We start from the raw sequence: 21,596 nt of genomic DNA on the forward strand, positions 1-21,596 counted from the left end.
TTGGGTCAACATAGGTAAAAAATTATGTATTTTGAAAAACCTCGTATCTTCTCTTACTGACAGCTTTGATATTATAGAGTGTTTTTGCAAAATAAGTGTCATTTTATCAAAGATGACAGCACTTAAACATTGGCCAGCATGAGAAGGTCAACACTAGTTTTTCAAACAATATCATTACATGTCATTTGCTTGATGACTTGGTACTTTTAAATTAAAAATGTGCTCAGCCATTTGTTTTGAAATATTGTATCAGAATGAATAACTTACTAAAGTAGAAAGTTTTATTTATCTGGGTAGGGTAGACATCTCTTCAGTGGTGACAGATGAATTTCAGTGGTTACAGCTTGTCCTTGTCATTTCACGGTAACTGAATAGTTTCCTAGGAGTACATACTCTCTCTCTCTCTCTCTCTCTTTTTCACTCACTCTCTCTCTCTTTCTCTCTCAATGATACTTAGTGTTTTTCTTAAGTTTGACTCAAATGTTAAAATATTTAATACATTAAAAGCATGGTGCATTTATTTAAGATACCCATTTTCTGTTATTGAGCTTGGATTTTACTGGAAAGCCTGCTTATTTCATTGACTTCTGTCCTCTGTTGTTTTACACTTTTATATTTTTGGTCTAGAATATGTTAAAGTGTATCTGTGATCCTGAATGAAGATTCCTCCAAATGCCCAATATAGAGGCTTTTCTTCATTGATGGGGAAGTAATTAATGGCTTATACAATATAAATGAGTAATTAGAAATATTTACCATATTCGCAGTTTGGATTCTGCTTAAAGAAATTTAAATTCTCATTTAAAATATCCCATTGCCTCCCCTCCTGAAGCATAAACACCCCAGAGCAGACTTAGGAAATCTAAATCAGAGGACAACCATGGACCATTTGGCCAAAGTGTCATATAGGATACGTTAAGATGGCATCTTATAATCTAACCTAAGATAAAATATCAAAGTAGAAAATGGCCCTTTCATGTAGGTGAGAAGGCTCCTTTCCTCCTACCTTCTTTATCCATATACTATTTCTCTCTCTTAATGCTCCAGTTTGACTTAAGCCCCTAAAGCATTATAGTGATTGTTCTACTAAGGTATTGGCATGCAATGGACAAAGAGACAAAAATATTTAATTCTGAATGGATAAATTAATAAGAACTTCATGAGTAACCTAAAATTAAAATCAAGCATTAATAATGATTAAACTAAATAAGAAAAATGAGAATTCTTGGCAGAGTAGACATTTTAGAAAGACCAGAGGTATGAGAAAAAGTAAATTACAGGTAATGGTATTTTGAACATAAGGTGTGTGTTAGGAAGATATGGGATGCAGTCAAATTTTGAGAATATAAACTTTATAAATGGACAAAACTAAATTTTACCCACCAGAACTTAAATGTAATTATGAGAATGAAATTTTAAAGTTTGGACAAATTGAGCAATTCAGATATACTCAAAATGACTTTAATAGACAAGAACTCCCAGACCATGAGGACTTCATTTTAATCTAATTGAGGGAAATAACAGAGTGCTTATTATGTCATAGTCACTGTATAGTTTATAAATAATATTTGATTACATTATCACAACAGATGAGAAAGCTGAAGTTTAGGGCAGAGTTAGTATTTGAAAGGAGATACTTGTGATTCTGTAGTTAAAACTGTTAACTACTACTCTAAACTACTTTTCCCAGTGTATTAAGGGGAGAAAAGCATGTTGAGATGGCTAATCTTTAGGGAAAAAAATAAGTTTAGAAGCTTCAGAGACCACCGTTGGTATTCTTTAGCAAATCGCAAAACAGTTACATGTTTATTATCACCAATTTTCTGTCTCCAAGCTAAGTGAATTAATTTGCTATTATCAAGAGAAACATGCTCAAACACCTGTCAGTTAAACAAGATGCCATTTATTACTTTTAGCAAGAAGAGCCTGGTTACAACTAGAATATCATAATCATCTGTGACAAATATGGTGACCTTGATAGAGCATTAATTTATAAAGTTAATGAGAAAATAGTAATTAAATGAATCCTATGGACCAGGCTGTATACAGGGCCTTCTCCCTCCATCCCCTGAAGTTTTTATCATTAGTTTCTAACTACTGCTTTTCTAATAGTTGTTGCCATTATATCATCTCTATGAAAACTAGGATTACTATGACAGCTTGTTAACTAAACTCTCTGCTTCTATTTTTGGCACCATAAATTGTATCCTTCACTCAGCAACCAATGGGATCATTTTAAATCATAATATTCACTTATCTTATTCCCCTATAACAACTTCGCAGTTCTCTCACAATGAAGGTCAAAATCCTTACCATGGCCTACAAAGTTGTAAGCAATCTAACTGCCCCCTAATTGCTTTCTTGACTTAATTTCACATAACCCTCTCTTTATTTTCTGTGCTCCAATCACATTAGTATTTTGCTTGCTCTTTCTGGAATGCAGGAAATGCAGCAAGTAATGAGAAATAGTGGGTGCCACGGATTATAAAAATTTAAATAGCCTTGAGAGAGAATCCTGATGTAAGAATATTTTTTCCAGTTATAGGGATAACGATATATCTGAATGTATTAGGCAGTCTTATATATTAGCACACAATAAATCTTCAAAAGATAACATTTACTCACACTTAAAAATCTATACATAAACTTACAATACTTTTGGAAATGTTTGATATGTTGGGAAACAAAATACGTAAGTGACGAGGTTTTTTTTGTGTGTGTTTGGAGGTGAAGAGACAAACTGCATTAGATAGTATATAGGAAATCATAAGGAAGAAGGTAATGGAATAGGTGTAGCTGTTTTATACAGAGCAGTAAGGGAGAGGCTTATGGATAAAATGGCATAAGGAGAAACCAGAACAATTGAGAATGGGAGATATAGGACTTCTGAAGAAATAGTTCCAGATTGATATATCAGCAAGTGTAAAGATCTTGAGAGTACATGCTTAATATCTTCAAGCCAGAGCAAAGAAGTCAGTAAATCTAAAGAACAGAGATGGAAGGAGAAAGCATAGGAAATAAATTCTGCCAATTAGCAGAGGCCAGATCACATCGACAATTTTAAGGGCAATCCCTTTGTTATGAGGGAAACAGATAATCCCTTTATTCTGAGTGAAACAGGGATAGAAAATTTGAAAGTACAAAAGTTATATAATTTGAACTAACTTTTAGAAACTTTGCTCTGGTTTTGGGTGCTTTCATCCTTTTGACCAACATTCTCAGCAAACTGACACAAGAACAGAAATCAAACCCCGCATGGTCTCACTCATAGGCTGGTGTTCATCAATGAGAACACATGGACACAGGGAGGGGAGCATCACACACTGGGGTCTGTGGGGGGGATCTAGGTGAGGGACAGCAGGGGCTGGGGGGTTGGGAAGGTGTAACATGGGGAGAAATGTCAGATATAGGTGATGGGGAGGAAGGCAGCAAACCACATTGCCATGTATGTACCTATGCAACAATCTTCACATGTACCCCAAAACCTAAAACACAAGAAAATATATATTTGAAAAGTTTGCTCTGGATACTATTTAAGAATACATTGCAGGGTGTCAAGAACAGGAAGAGGAAAAACTAACAACATAGCAAAAAGGACTATTGCAATCATATCAATGAGAAATTGTGGCTCAGATTCCTATTGACACTGTAGGGGTGAAAAAGTTAGATTCTGGATTTTTAATGTGTTACTGACAGGATCTTCTTGATAGGGTGGATATGAAATGCAAGACAGAAAGATGAGTTAAGAATAACTTTAAGGTTTTTGGCCTTAGCAACTATAGAATGGAGTTTTCATTTATTGAGTTGAGAAAGAAGAAAAAAGGCAGATAATTGATGATTATATAAATTTTTAAGTTTGCTCAAGTTCTAAGAGTTGTCTGAATCAAACTTGGAGTCGTGATGAGGTCTAAGAAAACTGTAAAGATATAAATTAACTTTTTGTTTGTATAAATTAACTTCTACAGACACTGATCAGGTGTCTGTAGACTGAATGAGAGATGAGAGAGATGAATGAGAGATGACATGTGGGGGTTGGCAGGGACTTTCTGCTGGAGGACTTTTTATGCCACGTTAAGGGACTATTTAGCCATAAAAAGAATGGGATCCTGTCATTTGCAACAACATGAATGGAACTGGAGATTATTAAGTGAAATAAGCCAGGCACAGAAACACAAACATCATATGTTCTCACTTATTTATGGGATCTAAAAATCAAAACAACTGAACTTATGGATATAGAGAGTAGAAGAATGGTTATCACAGGCTGGGAAGTGTAATGCAGGGCTAGGAGGGAGGTGGTTATGGTTAAAATGGTTTAAAAAAAATAGAAAGAATGAATAAGACCTACTATTTGATAGTATAACAGGATAGCTATAGGCAATAATAACTTAATCATATAGTTTAAAATAACCAAAAGAATGTAATTGGATTGTTTGTAACACAAAGGATAAATTTTTGAGGGGGATAAATACCTCATTCTCCCTTATTAATTATTTCACATTGTATGACTTCATGAGAACATCTTATGTACTCCATAAAGATAAACACCTACTATGTACCCACAAAAAATTAAAATATTTTTTAGAAAAAACTTCATCTGAAAAACAATCATACAATTTTTCATCTCTAAATATATTAAACGCATGTATATAGAAACAAATCCATGTCTTAATACATATACATGTAAAGATGCATACATGCATATGTTAATACATGCCAGAAAAACACTGTATTATGGCATGAATACAAGTCAAATTAGCCACATTTTGATTCACATTTATCACCTACTTAGCATGGTAATCTTAGTCAATTATTTGACCTTGGTTTCTACATCTATTAACAAGATGATTAAACTTGATGATAGCTTTAAATTTCTACAAGTCACACTTTCACATTTTGTTTTCGAAGATACTTTTTGTCACTGTAGTACACGTTAACCTATTGGATATTGTCATTAGAAGTGGAGCCTAGTTATTATGTTGCATCTTTCTAATCATATTTTTCTCTTTAATTTAACTTTAGCCTTGGATCAACCGTGCAGTTCTCTTGTGATGAAGATTATGTCCTACAGGGTGCAAAGAGCATCACCTGTCAACGGATAGCTGAAGTTTTTGCTGCTTGGAGTGATCACAGGCCTGTGTGTAAAGGTAACGTTTTATAAAAATGGTCTCTGAGCACATTTTAATAGTTTAAGCTTTGTTTCATTCAGTATAAGTTGCAATTACATATTTGAATTGTAATGTAATCTTTAAGAAAAGATTGTGCTCATGTACTTACAGATATTTATTGAAAATCAGCAAAATGTGAACCACTTTGTTAGGTTCTCAAGGATCTAATAATCATACAACATGGATTGAAGCATAAAATATGTAATATAAGACACTGGAAACATTGTTAGCATTTTAAAAAAAAAATCAGTTATCCTGTCTGTAGAAGCATTGATACAGATATTTTAAAGCCATAATTTCTCCTCCACTTGTATAGTTTGCCATTTGAATTGCTTATGCATCCATGTCTCCAATAGTTGGTAGCAGTCAAGGTGGAGCACAGGTTCTACAATTGGTTAATTTAATCTAGAAAAAAACCATTTAGTTATCTGGCTTTATATATCACATTACCAATAATTATAAATAAGATATAAATATATATCTTATATTATCTGCATGTATGCATTTATATATATACACATTACTGGAGAGATATATATGTGTATGTGTGTGTGTATATATATAGATAGATAAAACCAGTATATGTGTATGTGTGTGTGTGTGTGTGTGTGTGTGTGTGTGTGTGTATTAGGCAAAATATTGACTGGAAAAGCTCACTGAGGAAAATTTTAAATACAGAGGAAATTTTTATGAAAGGCAAGTGAAATTTTGTATGCCTAGTTATAAAATAAAAAAGGTGCTAAACAACCAACTAAGGTACCTTTTTAACATGGGAATTCAAATGTATTAAAATCACCTCATTTTTTATTTAATTTAATTAAGCAATTCACAGTGAAAAAAGCAATTCAATAAGCAATTCATCTGATTATAAAGCATTTTGACTACCCATAGTATCAATACCATCATCTTTAGATATTAAAAACTAATACAGATATGATAATATCATTAGATATAAGCATCAGTGTTTGCAAGAAACATCATTGAGGTAAGTCTAATTGCAAGTATCAAAGACTTGTGGTTCCTGTTAGTAGAATTAAAATCTATACTTCAATTATAAATACCTGTTACTGACATGTGACAGATTGGATAAATAACTGTTATCTCATTGAGATCAATATTAAAATATATGAATATATTATAATTAAATGATATTATACCTATATTATTATATTCCTTTTTCACCTTCTGACTGTTTATTTGCCATTTAGTTCACTTGCTTACCTTTTTCTCTTCTTTAACTGCTTGTGACCACTTGCAGGAACAAACATACAAATTATTTAATTAATTAAACTGTTAACAGTTAATTTAACTGTTAATCATGAAAACTAAATTCTCCCCCCTCCTTTATTCTAGCTCCCACTCCCATCACCTTTCCTCAAATGAACTATTTCCATATAAACTAAATAGGGCTACTTCTTTCTAAACTTTATAAAACCGTGTTTGAAAATGAACACCTCATCCAGTCCTACTAGCATTTCTGATTGCTTGTTGTTCTGGTGGTTATTATCTTTAATAATACCATTTCTGCATTTTTCTGTGTCTCTGTACTTGAGCTCTCTTTAGTTCTTCTTCTCTTTTAGGGAACATTTTCACTGTGTCACCACATCCTGTACATTCTGCTCAGATAGCATGAGAGTGATGTCAAGAGAATAGAGAAGGGGCTGAATTTAAGAGCTGTGTAAAGGCAAAAAGACATTTCACAACAAGTTGAATATAGGAGACCCTGACAAAGAGTCAAATATGTAACTTAAGCATATAAGACTAGAAAAATCGCTTCTTGGACTGCCAAGATGGTGCGGTAGGAGCAAATCAGGATTGCAGCTCTCAGTGAAGACACAGAGGGTGAGTTCAATCCGCATTTCCAGACAGATCTTTGTTGCCCACAGAACGGGGAAATTCCCAGGTGTAGGAGAGACACGGGACGCCAGCGCAGCTGTTTTGGCTCGTGCGGCCGTGTCGGCCGGTGCCGCAGTGCAGTGGCACTCCGCACAGAATGCACTGGTCTGGGTGCCCTGTTAAATCGGCAATCTGAGATTTGCGAGGGTAGATTAGCATATCCATCTGATTAAACGGGACTTGGACAGTGAGCCAGACCAGGAGTTTCCCGGGAAGAGACGTTTGAGCTGGTGCAGTGGGTCACTGCATGGGAAATCACACAGATCCCGGTGCCCTATCAGCAGCGGACTGAAACACCTGGGAGAGAGTCAACTGTTCAACTTAAAAAAAAAAAAGGGGGCTCTGAGTCAGGGAGCCAGGTGATCAGGCTCAGCGGGTTCCACGCCCACAGGGACAAAGAAAACGGTGATTCAAAATGCTCGGGCTTGAGAGTTTCACTGGGGGCACAGCTGAACACAGGACGGTGCAGCTCAGTGGGGGAGGGGCGTCCACCATTCCCGAGGCATACTGCTCCTACTGAGGTACACTCCCATTGCTGATGCAGCCTGCTGTTTCTGAGGCAACCCGCCATAACAGAGGGACTCTGCCAACAGGGTGGAGCCCAGGACAGCAGGGTGGAGACCACGGCAACAGGGCGGAGCCCATGACAGTAGTGCCCAAGACAGTAGCGCGGAGCCCACGGCAGCAGGGCGGAGCCCACGACAGCAGGGCGAAGCCCATGACAGCAGGGCGGAGCCTCGGCAGGCAAATAGTGACTAGACTGCCTCCTAGCTGGGCAGGAAGGTGCAATGGATACTCATAAAGAAAGTCCTAACTCCCCGAGACAGAGCATCTGAGGAAAAAAAGTTTTGTGAGTTATGCTGCAGCAGACTTAAACGTACTGGCCTAACAGCCCTGAAAGATCAACAGAGCTCACAGCTCAGCACTTGAGCTCCTATAAAGTACAGACCGCCTCCTCAAGCAGCTCCCTGACCCCTGTATATCCCGAGTCACCTCAAAAAGGACTGATCAGCCTGACATTTGGCGGGCATCATTCTGGGACAAAGAAAGCAGAAGAAGAAACTGGTATCACTCCTCACTGTTCCACAGTGCTACAGGTGCACCCCAGACAGGCAGGGCCTGGAGTGGACCTCAGCAGTCCTACAGCAGAGGGGCTAGAATGTCAGAAGGAAAACTAAGTGACAGAAATACTTTATCATCAACAATCTGGGCACCCAATGAGAGACCCAATCGAAAAGTCAGGAACTACTCAGACGACAGGTGTGTAAACCCGCAAAGATGGGAAGAAACCATTGCAAAAAGGAGTAAAACACCCAAAACCAAAACACCTCGCCTCCTACAAAGGATCAAAACTCCTCACCAGCAAGGGAACAGAGCTGGATGGAGAATGAGTGTGATGAAATGACGGAATCAGACTTCAGAAGGTGGGTAATGAGAAACTTCTGTGAGCTAAAAGAACATGTTCTAAATCAATGCAAAGAAACTAAGAACCTTGAAAAAAGATTTGAAAAAAGATTTGAGGAAATGATAACAAGAATGGACAACTTAGAGAGGAATATGAATGAATTGAAGGAGCTGAAAAACACATGAGAACTTCACGAAGCATGCACAAGTTTCAACAGCCGAATTGACCAAGCAGAAGAAAAAATATCTGAAGTCGAAGATCAACTCAATGAAATAAAATGAGAAACCAAGATTAGAGAAAAAAGCACAAAAAGGAATGAACAAAATATCCAAGAAATCTGGGACTATGTGAAGAGACGTAACCTACATTTGATAGGTGTACCAGAATGTGATGAAGAGAATGAATCCAAGCTGGAAAATACGCTCCAGGATATTATCCAGGAAAATTTCCCCAACCTAGCAAGGCAGGCCAATATTCAAGTCCAGGAAATACAGAGAACACCTCAAAGATATTCCACAATAAGAGCAACCCCAAGGCACATAATCGTCAAATTCACCAGGGTTGAAATGAAGGAGAAAATACTATGGGAAGCCAGAGAGAAAGGTTAGGTCACCCACAAAGGGAAGCCCATCAGACTCACAGCAGATCTCTCGGCAGAAACGCTACAAGCCAGAAGAGAGTGGGGGCCAATATTCAACATCCATAAAGAAAAGAATCTCATATCCAGCCAAACTGAGCTTCATAGGTGAAGAAAAAATAAAATTCTTTGCAAACAAGCAAGTACTCAGAGATTTTGTCACCATCAGGCCTGCTTTACAAGAGCTTCTGAAAGAGGCACTACACATAGAAAGGAACAACCAGTGCCAGCCATTCCAAAAACATACCAAATGCTAAAGAGCATAAACAAAAAGAAGAATCTGCATCAACTAACAGGAAAAACAGCCAGCTAGCATCAAAATGGCAGATCAAATTCACACATAACAATATTAACCCTAAATGTAAATGGACTAAATGCACCAATCAAAAGACACAGACTGGAAAATTGGATAAAAAACCAAAACCTATCAGTGTGCTGTATCCAGGAAACCCATCTCACATGCAAGGATACACAAAGGCTCAAAATAAAGGGATGGAGGAAGATTTACCAAGCAAATGGAGAGCAAAAAAAAGCAGGAGTTATAATTCACGTCTATCATAAAATAGACTTTAAAGCAACAAAGATCTAAAGAGACAAAGAAGGTCATTACATAATGGTAAAAGGATCGATACAACAAGAAGAGCTAACGATCCTAAATATATATGGACCCAATACAGGAGCACCCAGATATATAAGGCAAGTTCTTAATGACTTACAAAAAGACTTAGACTCCTACAAAATAATAGTGGGAGACTTTAACACTCCACTGTCAATATTAGACAGATCAACCAGACAGAAAATTAACGAGGATATCCAGGGCTTGAACTCAGACCTGGAACAAGAAAACCTGATAGACATTTACAGATCTCTCCACCCCAAATCCACAGCATATACATTCTTCTCAGCACCCACATCACACCTACTCTAAAATTGACCACATTATAGGAAGTAAAGCACTCCTCAGCAAATGCAAAACAACTGAAATCATAACAAACAGTCTCTCAGACCATAGTGCAATCTAGTTAGAACTCAGAATTCAGAAACTAACTCAGAACCGCACAGATTCATGGAAATTGAACAACTGGCTCTTGAACATTGACTGGATAAACAATGAAATGAAGGCAGAAATAAGGAAGTTCCTTGAAACCAAGAAGAAGGAAGACACACATACCAGAATCTCTAGGACACATTTAAAGCAGTCTCCAGAGGAAAGTATATAGCAATAAATGCCCATATGAGGAGAGTGGAGAGATCCAAAATTGGCACCCTATCATAAAAACTGAAAGAGCTAGAGGAGCAAGATCAAAAAAACTCAAAGCCTAGCAGAAGACAAGAAATAACTAAGATCAGAGCAGAACTGAAGGAGGTAGAGACATGAAAAACGCTTCCAAAAATCAATAAATCCAAGAGCTATTTTTTTGAAAAGATCAACAAAATAGACCACTAGCAAGACTGATAAAAAAGAAAAGAGAGAACAACCAAATAGATGCAATAATAAACCATAAAGGGGAAATCACCACATATTCCAAAGAAATTCAAACGATCGTCAGATAATATTACAGACAACTCTATGCACATAAACTAGTAAACCTGGAAGAAATGGATAAATTCCTGGACACCTGTGTCCTCCCAAGCCTAAACCAGGAGGAAGCCCAAACTATGAATAGACCAATAACAAGGTCTGAAGTCAAGGCAGCAATTAAGAGCCTACCACTCAAATAAAAGCCCAGGTCCAGATGGGTTCACAGCCGAATTCTACCAGACAGACAAAGAGGAGCTGGTACCATTCCTTCTGAAACTATTCCAAATAATTCAAAAAGAGAGAATCCTTCCCAAATCATTTTATGAGACTAACATCATCCTGATACCAAAAGACTCAACAAGAAAAGAAAACTTCAGGCCAATATCCGTGATGAACATAGATGCAAAACTCTTCAATAAAATACTGACAAACCGATTGCAACAGCACATCAAAAAACTTATCCATCATGATCAAGTAAGATTAATGCCGGGGATGCAAGGCTGGTTCAACATATGCAAGTCTATCAATGTAACATAAACAGAACCAAAAACAAAAACCACGTGATTATCTCAATTGACACAGAGAAGGCCTTTGCCAAAATTCAACAGCCCTTTATGCTAAAAACCCTCAATAAACTCGGTATTGATGGAACATATCTCAAAGTAATAAAAGCTATTTACGACAAACCAACAGCCAATATCATACTGAATGGGCAAAAACTAGAAGCATTCCTTTTGAAATCCGGCACTAGACAAGGGTGCCCTCTTTCACCACTCCTATTCAATATAGTACTGGAAGTTCTAGCCAGAGCAATCAGGCAAGAAAAAGAAATAAAGGGTATTCAAATAGGAAAGGTGGAAGCCAAATTTTCTCTATTTGCAGACAACATGATAGTATACCTCGAAGTCCCCATCTTCTCAGCACAAAAACTTCTGAAACTGATAAGCAACTTCAGCAAAGTCTCAGGATATAAAATCAATGTGCAAAAATCACAAGCATTCCTATACACCAATAACAGACTTAAAGAGAGCCAAATAAAGGACAAACTGCCATTCACAATTGCTACAAAAAGAATAAAACACCTAGGAATACAACTCACAAGGAATGTAAGGGACCTCTTCAAGGAAAACTACAAACCACTGCTCAACAAAATAAGAGAGGACACAAACAGATGAAGAAATATTCCATGTTCATGGTTAGGAAGAATCAATATCGTGAAAATGGCTATACTGCCCAAAGTAATTTACAGAATCAACGCTATCCTCACCAAGCTACCATTGACTTTCTTCACAGAACTGGAAAAAAACACCATGAACTTTATATGGAACCAAAAGAGAGCCCGCATAGCCAAGTCAATTCTAAGCAAAAAGAACACAGCGGGAGGCATCAGACTACCGGACTTCAAACTATACTACAAGGCTACAGTAATCAAAACAGCATGGTACTGGTACCAAAACAGAGATATAGACCAATGGAACAGAACAGTGGCATCGGAGGCAACACAACATATCAACAACCATATAATCTTTGATAAACCTGACAAAAACAAGCAATGGGGAAAGGCTTCCATGTTTAATAAATGGTGTTGGGAAAACTGGCTAGCCATGTGCAGAAAGCAGAAACTGGACCCCTTCCTGACACCTTACACTAAAATTAACTCCAGATGGATTAAAGACTTAAACATAAGACCCAGCACCATAAAAACCCTAGAAGAAAATCTAGGCAAAACCATTCAGGACATAGGTGTAGACAAGGACTTCATGACCAAAACACCAAAAGCATTGGGAACAATAGCCAAAATAGACAAATGGGACCTAATCAAACTCCACAGCTTCTGCACAGCAAAGAAACAACCACTAGAGTGAATTGGCAACCAACAGAATGGGAAAAAATTTTTGCAGTTTACCCATCTGACAAAGGGCTGATATCCAGAATTTACAAAGAACTCAAACAGATTTACAGGAAAAAAACAAGCCCATTCAAAAGTGGGCAAAGGATATGAACAGACACTTTACAAAAGAAGACATACATGAGGCCAACAAACATATGAAAAAATGCTCAACATCACTGGTCATCAGAGAGATGCAAATCAAAACCACATTGGGATACCATCTCATGCCAGTTAGAATGGCGATCATTAAAAAATCTGGAGACAACAGATGCTGGAGAGGATGTGGAGAAAAAGGAACACTTTTACACTGTTGGTGGGAGTGTAAATTAGTTCAACCATTGTGGAAGGCAGTGTGGCGATTCCTCAAGGCCTTAGAAATAGAAATTCCATTTGACCCAGCAATCCCATTACTGGGTATATATCCAAAGGACTATAAATTGTTCTATTATAAGGACACATGTACACGAATGTTCATTGCAGCACTGTTTACAATAGCAAAGACCTGGAACCAACCCAAGTGCCCATTGATGATAGACTGGACTGGGAAAATGTGGCACATATACACCATGGAATATTATGCAGCAATCAAAAATGGTGAGTTCGTGTCATTTGTAGGGACATGGATGAATCTGGAGAACATCATTCTCAGCAAACTGACACAAGAACAGAAAATGAAATACCGCATATTCTCACTCATAGATGGGTGATGAAAAATGAGACCACATGGACACAGGGAAGGTAGTACTACACACTGGGGTCTATTGGGGGGAATAGGGAAGGGACAGTGCGGGGGGTGGAGCTGGGGAGGGATAGCCTGGGGAGAAATGCCAAATGAGGGTGAAGGGGAGGAAGGCAGCAGAACACACTGCCATATGTGTACCTATGCAACTATCTTGCATGTTCTGCACATGTACCCCAAAACCTAAAATGCAATAAAAAAAGACTAGAAAAATCTTGTGCTGCTAATAAATATTTTATAAAACTGAAAAAATCGCATTATGTGGGAGAGTATCCATCATTAGTACAACACTGTTATCATCAGCACCATTTTTAAGCACATACAATGTGCCAGGCATTATGCCTAATAAACACTGCATGTACTTTGTCTTATGTAATCCTCAAAACAAACACGTGAAGACATTGTTATCTCCAGAGTAGAAATGAAGAATGTAAGTCATAGATATAGTCATATTGCCAAACTCAAATGACTGGGAAATGGCAAAGTCCTTTAAAAAGATATTTCATAGAATGGAGGAGAAAAGCTAGATTCTAAAGCATTAAAGAGGGAACAGATAATGATGAAATGGAAACACCAGATACACTCCACTTACTTGCCAGTGGCAACACAGAGTAAGAAAGAAGAGAGAATTATCAGCATCAAGTAAAAATTCCCTGTCATAAATAGATGTTTATTGCCATTTTCAATTTTATAGGCTTACAAAATGACATATAGTTCAGTAACATTAAAAATAATCAGACGAAAATGAGAAAATAGCATAATTACATGATCCCAAACAGCAAGTTACATACAAGTATGTAAACAACTTTTAAGAAGAGTTTCTGCATTGCATTTTTTTTTTTGAGACGGAGTTTCGCTCTTGTTACCCAGGCTGGAGTGCAATGGCGCGATCTAGGCTCACCGCAACCTCTGCCTCTTGGGTTCAGGCAATTCTCCGGCCCAGCCTCCTAAGTAGCTGGGATTACAGGCACCCGCCACCACGCCCAGCTAATTTCTTGTATTTTTAGTAGAGACGGGGTATCACCATGTTGACCAGGAAGGTCTCGATCTCTTGATCCACCCACCTCGGCCTCCCAAAGTGCTGGGATTACAGGCGTGAGCCACCGCGCCCGGCCCTGCATTACATTTAAATATTACAGCTGCCAAACATATGAAGAAACTTGATCAGTTTATATTCCCAAAAAATTGTCTGTAGAAATCAAATATTCCTATGATACAAGAAAGGCACACATTTTTATAACTTAGAAAGAAGCATACAGTATCTCATATTTTCTTATAAAGTGACTAATGAATAATACATTTTGTAAGGGTTACTTTTATCAATGTAGTGTCAATAAATGGAATAGTAAATTGGATAAGGCTGATTTCTTGTGTCCTTCACTCAAGATGAAATTATCCCTGTAAAGAGCAATATAGTGAACATTGTTGCTTCAAAATGATATGTTGCAAGTATCCTACTTCATTGTCACATAAATTAGATATGTGCATTTTTGTTAGCAAAAAAGGACATGAAAATAGACGACAGATCCAAGAAAAGGAGATTAATGTTAATATGGGAACAAAATCTCACACCAGAAGTTATAGCCAGATCATGGAATTTAATATCTACATAAAGGAAGATTGAGACTACAAAGCATCTGTTTTCATTCAAAACTCTCATTTTGATTAAAAAGATGAATCATACTTATGATTGTAAATTGTTCAAAGGCAAAAGTAAGGTGTTATTATTACATTGTTAGTTTTTATAAACCCCATGGCACAAAGAGCAGCTCTGTACTGATTTGCATTTCAAGAACTATTTGTTGAATATTAATGTATGATTGGACTTTTTAAAAAGCAAGATACATTATGACGTTATGTAAAAAACATATATTCATATTTATTCAACAATTATTATATAGGAAGTATAAAATTACATGTTCAAAATTCAAATGTTGATATTATTTTATTTTTAAATTTATATTTTTTTCTGCAGATATTAAACGTAGCTGCATTTGCTCTTTGCATGCAAGGCACATATGTGTATGGTTTACAAAGTCCATTTTGCTACTAGAAATTACTGGCTGTGGTAGTGAAGCAGTAATGGAGGGAACATGCTGAAATATTAACTGAAGTTTTAAAATGACTGTCTACTGTGAGTCTGAACAAAGAGTAGTTCTCATGTCTCACAGATGCTTGGACAGAATAAATATGCTTTTTTCCAGACAGCAGCATCAATTGCAGTATCAGTGCACTGCACCTTTGAGAGATTATCAATACAGCTTCTGTCTATGTACTGTATGGTTGGGCAATCAAGAAATGGTGATTTTTAAAGGGAACAAAAGTTCACACAGAGAGCAATTTATGAATTAAAAGAGCAGTTCATAAATTAATTTTTTACACAAATAGAGACAATGATTCTTATTCCATAGATGGGTTATGTATACAAAGTATTTGCCCCTTTAGAGTGGTGAAAACAATTATTCCTTTGTTGGAAATCCAGTAGATATTCAAAAGCTGGAGCTTTTGCAAATAAGAAGGCTTATGCGTTGAAGTTGTATAGAATGTTCATTTTAGACCTTCCTGATATGTAAAGAAACAGTATGTGGTTGCAAATGAATAATATGGTTAATGCAGAAACATTTAAAAAGAGTTAATAATTACAGTCTAAAAGAAAAAGCATAGCAAATTTTAATCTGTTTATTATTGCTGGGTACTAGGTTGGTACCAAATAATTAAGGTCTGTTAAGTTACAAGGCAAAAACCACTTAAGGGATTAATAAAATAGATAAGGGAGGATGAGAAAAAAGACAATGAAATGGGAAAATACTAGAAACAACCATAAAAATAATGACATTGCCTTTTAATTTATTTATTCAAAAATTATTAAGTTATTATTTATTTACTGTTGTACTAATCAGTTTATTTTTCTTTATTTAATAAACACAGGAATGTGAGTAGGTAGTCTAGATTATATACCATATGTGATAGAGTATATAATAATTTTTATTATTTTATATTGATTTATAAAGCATAAATACAAAACTAGATAAAATATGATAGACTTTTGTTTGTTTAGAAGTTAGTGCAATCCTTTGCCAAATTCAGATGAGGAAGATATTTTCCAGGTTTGGAAATGGCCATCGAGATGGAGAAAATAATATGTGGGCAGAACTTGGAAAATATTGTGAATATAGAGAGAGGAAGGTGGATGTGAAAGTCATTTCGAATGTGGAGAATCTATCATGTGCAAAATCACAATGTGAATTAACACATCTGGGGAATCAGTTTGGTCAGTTATATGAAAGGATGTAGAGTAAGGTAAGATTAGAAAGGTTATGTTATATATCTCCTGCTGTCTGAAAGCACTCTCAAACCTCCATTTCCATTGTATTCCCACACTATTCTACAGTTTCAATATTGCAACTATCCCATTTCTTTTCATTTGGACTACAATTTATCCTACGTGTTGCTGACAGACTAATCCCAGCAAAGTCTCACTTTATGGATAGAGATGATGTGGTGGTGGTGGGTGTGGTGCTGCTGCAGCAGTTGCCCATGTTGCTGATTGTTAACTCTTTCAATTTCCCAAATCACCCATGATTTGCCTTAATCCAACTTTTTAAAACTCATACGAAAAGTATATCCCAATGTCTCAGTAATTAACAGAATTACCACCTTGATATCATTTATGTCTAGCCTGTTCCTGAATGACCAAACCAACCTCTCAAGGTCTTGTTCAGTTTTCACCTCCTCCAAAAATTATTTCCCATGTAAATTATCCCTTATCTCCTCTTCTTTAAACTTACTTTACAATTACTGTCTTTACCACACAATATAGCATTTAATTTTATTTTGTTTGGCAGTGGTCCCTAATCATTTTATGGCCTTTCAAGTAGTCTTGCTTCTTTAACCAAAACCACCTAAAAAAAAAATAACAAACAAAATAATCAATGCCTCTAAAGTGTTTGAATTTTGAATGTATCAGTTTCAGCTGTTGCCAAAGAGGACCGTTATCAATGTGGTCTACCCATCCTTTACTGTTGATTCAATAAAACGATCTAAATGAGGTTTAATTCCTTTCTTTATATACATTGGAAAAAATGGGGTGTAAGGTTATATGATAGATGTTTACTGGCCAAACCTAAGAGCTGTGACCCTCACTAAATCATATTGACTAAAAGATAAGGGGTCTTAAGTTTTTCAAAATTCTTTTACATATGCTACAAGTTCCCTCTTATATATTATTCCTCTTCTGAGTGTTTAGCTCAGTGAACCATTTTACCCATATTTTTATACATATAGTAGCTGCTAAATAACATTTTTTTTTTTTTTTGAGATGGAGTCTCACTCTGTCACCAGGTTGGAGTGCAGTGGCTCACTGCAACCTCCCCCTTCCAGGTTCAAGTGATTCTCCTGCCTCTACCTCCCAAGCAGCTGGGACTACAGGCAGGCACTACCAGTCAGTTAATGTTTTGTATTTTTAGTAGTGATGGGGTTTCACAATGCTGGCCAGGATGGTTTCTATCTCCTGACTTCATGATCTCTGCCTTCATGATCACTTTACGTTGGCCATCTAAAGTGCTGAGATTACAGGCGTAAGCCACTGAGCCTGGCCTAAATTACATTTTATTTATTATTTATTTATTTATTATTTATTTATTTTTGTAGGAAGGGAGGAAGGCAGGAAGGGAGGGAAGGAGGAAGGAATGGAGGCAGGGAGGGAGGGAGGGAGGAAGGGAGGGAGGGAGGGAGAGAAGGGAAGGAAGGAAATCAGGCAATGAGAGAGACATTGCCGACCTGGATCTAGAGGTCTACAAGTTGATTTCTTTTTTTCTTTTTTTGAGAGAAGGAAAGAAAAACAAAGAGTGAAGGAGAGTAAGAAAGAGGAAGAAAAAGTGGGAAAGAGAACTGAAATGTTGCTTTATTCTAAAAAAAATGGGTATTAATAATGGCCAATCAATATTTCATTTAAACCTATGAGTAGGTGTGATGTGGTATTGACAAGAATGTATATTTTGTGTATTTAAAGTGGAGAGCTCTATAAATATTTATTAGGTTTACTTGTTCTGGATCTGAGTTTGAGTCCTTGATATCCTTATTAATTTTCTGTCTCATTGAGTCTAAGTCTCTATGTATCTGGGTGTTTGGATTGTTAGCTCTTGTTGTTGCATTGATCCTTTTACCACTATATCTTTGTTGCTTTAAAATCTATCTTATCAGATACGAGAATTGCAACTCCTCCTTTTTATTTATTTATTTATTTATTTATTTTTGCTCTCCATTTGGTTGGTAAATCTTTCTCCATCCCTTTGTTTTGAGTCTTTGTGTATCCTTGCATGTGAAATGGGTCTGGATGTAGCATACCATTGAGTTTTGGCTGTATCTTTTGATTGGGGGATTTAGTCGATTGAAATTTAGGATTACTGCCATTTGATGTTAACTGGCTGTTTTATCCATTCGTTGATGTAAATTCTTCTTTATGTTGATGCTCTTAACTTTTTGGTATATTTTTAGAAAGGCTAATACTGGTTCTTTCTATGTGTAATACTTCTTTCAGAAGCTCTTGTAAAGCAGGCCTGGTGGTAATAAAATCTCTGAGTACTTGCTTGTTCATAAAAGATTTTATTTTTCTTTCAGTTGTGAAGCTTAGTTTGGCTGTATATGAAATTCTGGGCTGAAAGTTCTGTTCTTTAAGGATGTTGAATATTGGCCCCCCACTCTCTTCTGGCTTGTAGAGTTTCCACTTAGAGATCTGCTGTAAGTCTGATAGGCTTCCCTTTGTGGGTAACCTGACCTTTCTCTCTGGCTGCCCTTAGTATTTTCTCCTTCGTTTCATCCCTGGTGAATCTAACGATTATGTGCCTTGGAGTTGCTCTTCTTGAGGAATATCTTTGTGGTGTTCTCTGTATTACCTGGGATTGAATATTGTCCTGCTTTGCTAGTTTAGGAAAATTTTTCTGAATAATATCCTGAAGAATATTTTCCAGCTTGGATTCACTCTCTTCGTTGCATTCAGGTACACCTATCAAACGTAAATATGGTCTTTCCACATAGTCCCACATTTCTTGGAGACTTTGCTCATTCCTTTTTATCCTTTTTTCTCTATTCTTGTCTTCTCGTTTTATTTCATTAAGTTGGACTTTGACCTCTCATATCCTTTCTTCTGCTTGAACAATTCAAGTGTTTAAACTTGTGCATACTTCTCGGAGTTCCCGTATTATATTCTTCAGTTCCATTAATTCACTTATATTCCTCTCTAAGCGGTCTATTCTCATTAGGATTTTGTCAAACCTTTTTTCAGAGTTCATAGTTTCTTTACATTGGGCTACAACATGTTCTTTTAACTCACAGAAGTTTCTTATTATCCAACTTCTGAAGCCTGATTCTGTTAATGGGATGCACTCATTCTCCATCAAGCCTTGTTCCCTTGTTGATGAAGACTTGTGATCTTCTTTAGAGGGAGAGGCATTCTGATTTTGAGTATTCTCAGCGTTTTTACACTGGTTTCTTCCCATCATTGTAAATGTATCCACCTGTTGTCTTTGTAATTACCAACTTTCAAATTAGGTCTCTGAGTGGACATCCAAGTTGTTAATTCCCAGGGCTGAAATATGAGCAACCCACTGTGCCGGCCAAAACAGCAGCGTTAAGACTGATGATGCTTTTCTGCCTGGGAATCTCCAGTCTGGCTTCCTTCTTGAGTCTGTAATAGGTGACTCTGCCTTCCAGGAGTTCCAAACCTTGGTCAGAAGGGGAACCAGTCCCATTTACTCTGCACCAAGAGCTGCTGTGCCGAGGTGCCAGCAAAACCGCTGCGCCGGCCACAAGAGTCACGCTGGCGACCCGTGCAGCTCTTCCTAAACCTTGGTCAGAAGAGGAACCGGTCCCATTTACTCTGCACCACGAGCTGCCATGCCGAGGTGCCGGCAAAACCGCTGCGCCGGCCACAAGAGTCTCACTGGCAACCTGTGTGACTCCTCCACTGGGAATCTTCTTCTCCATGAGCGACCAAATTTTGTCTGAAAGTGTGGCATCCTCTTGTTCTCTGCGCTTTAACTGGGAGCTGCTATCCCGAGATGTTAGCAATCAGCCATCTTGGATTGTTCTCCCAATTACATTTTAATAAATATTACAGGAAGATTTAATTAATTGTAACAAACAATTTAAGAAGGTAGTAATGAGACTATTGCAACTAGGGAAAGTTGCTCTAGTAGAAGGCTTCTTGTTATGCAAAAGTAATTAGAAAATTTTGCCCAAGAGCAAATCAGAACCTGCTGAAATTTATCAGCCAGAAATGCATATAACAGGTGTTTTTCTGTAGTTGTTCTTGATGCCTTTTTAGTTTCGTGAAATAATCTTACAGATGAAATGATGCATAACAAGGATGATATTAGCAATAATAAAGTTTAAGGACATATGTTTAAGAACGTAGGCAGATGGTGTAGATACGGAAGTTTATCACACATTCATATTTCTTGGTGGTTGTTTTTTCTAAAAGCTATAGATTGTGGCTTTATTAAACAATTTTGCTTAGAAAATAAACCTTACTAAGCTCAAATAATTAGCATGTTTTAATGATATCATTTGCATGTTATTTAATGGAGATTAATCGTGATGCATTTTTAGACACATTAGTAGACCACTTAAAATTCAAAACTACCTGAACAATTAGAAATTTTGCATTTCAAAGGTGCCCTTCCAACAATTGTTCAGAAATACATTCTACACATTTTGCCTAGCTCACAGGTTATTGTAAAAATAATAAACAAATACTTGGTTCTGTTTTCATACATAGCAGGGAAATCTCCACAGTTATCAAAAAGAAGATTTTCTTTCCAACTTACCATTTTCTGGGAGTATGACCTTACTCATGTGTTTAATATTTCTAAACTTCAATTTATTTATTGTAAGTTGATTAGGAATTATATGTGCACAAGGCAGTGACTATGGACCCTTTCAGTTGTAAATTCTGAATATTCTGAAGTATATTTACTGCTTCTATATTAAAACATGTTAAATATATTTTTAGTTCAATATTTTTGTTTACCTTTGGATGCCAATAATTTGTCTCAGTTCCTGAAACATATGAGCAATAATAATTTTTAAAATTTATAATAAACTCCTGCTAACAAAGTGTTATTTTTATTGTACTATGTTCTGGGTATTCATTTTTTAAAAAGCAACAGGTTTTGAATTTGTTCAGTGCCAAAACGATGGCTAATGATCATAAAACTTCTTCAAAGTAATTTAGATTCTGCATATCTTTTATGCTTTATTTACCATTAAAATCCAACTTTGTATAAAGGTGAAGGATTATTTGTATTCATGCATTTTTATTATTAAATGCACTCATGAT

The 21,596-nt window shown here is 36.6% G+C and overlaps 1 protein-coding gene across 11 annotated transcripts in view; it reads left to right on the forward strand.

The window, feature by feature from the left end:
* The window catches only part of CSMD3 (CUB and Sushi multiple domains 3), a 1,279,316-nt gene that overhangs the window by 487,092 nt on the left and 770,628 nt on the right, over positions 1-21,596 (forward strand). For all 11 annotated transcript variants that reach the window (XM_002759280.8, XM_017965625.4, XM_035276379.3 and 8 more), the window contains one exon: positions 5,023-5,147. In XM_002759280.8, coding sequence (XP_002759326.1) covers positions 5,023-5,147 — 125 coding nt within the window. The remainder of the gene's footprint in view (positions 1-5,022; positions 5,148-21,596) is intronic.

Source organism: Callithrix jacchus, chromosome 16 (genome assembly GCF_049354715.1).
Source record: "Callithrix jacchus isolate 240 chromosome 16, calJac240_pri, whole genome shotgun sequence".
NCBI classification, from domain to species: Eukaryota; Metazoa; Chordata; class Mammalia; order Primates; family Cebidae; genus Callithrix; species Callithrix jacchus.